Source organism: Camelina sativa, chromosome 16, assembly GCF_000633955.1.
Source record: "Camelina sativa cultivar DH55 chromosome 16, Cs, whole genome shotgun sequence".
NCBI classification, from domain to species: Eukaryota; Viridiplantae; Streptophyta; class Magnoliopsida; order Brassicales; family Brassicaceae; genus Camelina; species Camelina sativa.
In genome coordinates, this window is record NC_025700.1 from 9,406,074 (window position 1) to 9,407,550 (window position 1,477).

The following is a 1,477-nucleotide window of genomic DNA, read 5'->3' on the forward strand; positions in this document are numbered from 1 at the left end:
TTCATAGTCTGAGAACTGATAAAACCATTTCAAAGGAGTTTATGGTCATTAAATCAGATATGTCAAAAGCTTTCGATAGGGTTGAGTGGAAATACTTGAATCGTTGTTGATTGCTCTAGGGTTTAGTCCACTATGGGTTTCTTGGGTAATGAGATGTGTAACCACTGTTTCATATACGGTCCTCATCAACGATCAACCTTTTGGTCTAATCTCCCCCAAAAGAGGATTAAGACAGGGGGATCCTTTATCCTCTTTTCTTTTTGTGTTATGCACAGAAGGGCTTACCCACTTAATGAACAAAGCCGAATCCAATGGTCTCATCAATGGTATCCAATTCTCACCAGAAGGTCCATCTGTTCATCACCTTCTATTCGCCGATGACAATTTGTTTTTGTGCAAAGCTGATTTGCCCCAATGTGAAGCTCTAAAGAACATTCTCAATGCTTATGGTATCGCAACTGGTGAGTGCATAAATGTTATCAAGTCCTCAGTTACCTTTGGCGATAAGGTGGAGGAGGAAAAGAGGAAGGATTTACAAAAGACTTTAGGTATTTTTGCTGAGGGTGGGGCAGGCACATACTTGGGCCTCCCAGAAAGTTTCAGTGGCTCAAAGATCCTTCTGCTGGATTACATCAAAGAACGTCTTAAATCAAGATTCTCAGGTTGGTTTGCTCGTTCATTATCTCTTGGTGGTAAAGAGATTCTTCTTAAGGTGGTGGCAATGGCGACTCCAGTATATGCTATGTCCTGCTTCAAGTTACCAAAAGCTACTCTTTCCAATCTCACCAGTGGTATGTCAGATTTTTGGTGGAATGCAGTTGAGCACAAAAAGAAAATTCATTGGGTTAGTTGGGAGAAAATGTGCCTATCCAAAGAGAATGGAGGTTTAGGGTTTAAGGATCTTGAGGATTTTAATCATTAGCCAAACAAGCTTGGAGAATTCTTCAAGAGCCTAACTGTCTCTTTTCACGTGTGATCAAGAGTCGATATTGTCCCGATGGTGATTTCTTGAATGCAGGTATTGGAGATCGACCTTCTTTCGGTTGGCGTAGCATCTTACATGGGAGAGACATTTTGGTTAAATGTTTGAGAAAGAAAATTGGTAATGGCTACTCAGTCAATGTGTGGATGGACCCCTGGATTTTTGATCATGAATGGAGAGCTCCTTACAGGAAGAATATTTTCTTTGATTGGACACAGAAAGTTTCTTCACTAATCAACTTTCAGTCAAGAACTTGGGACTCTGAAACTCTGGAATCCTTTTTTTCCCCCAATGATATCCTTTGCATCAAAAAAACAGAAACCAGTTACGGGTAAGGATGATTTCTGGTGTTGGGAACACACGAGGAGTGGTGAATATTCTGTCAAATCAGGTAGATGGTTGGCTAGCACCCTGAAAAATCAAGAATTACTCCAAGAAGCGGAGATGTTGCCCTTGCTGAATGGCATTAAGAGTCAGGTCTGGACATTGCAAACT

The 1,477-nt window shown here is 41.0% G+C and overlaps 1 protein-coding gene across 1 annotated transcript; it reads left to right on the plus strand.

Annotated features, from left to right (window-relative positions):
- LOC104753523 lies at positions 293-922 on the plus strand. Its single transcript, XM_010475767.1, has one exon. The coding sequence runs from the start codon at positions 293-295 to the stop codon at positions 920-922; it is 630 nt and encodes a 209-aa protein (XP_010474069.1).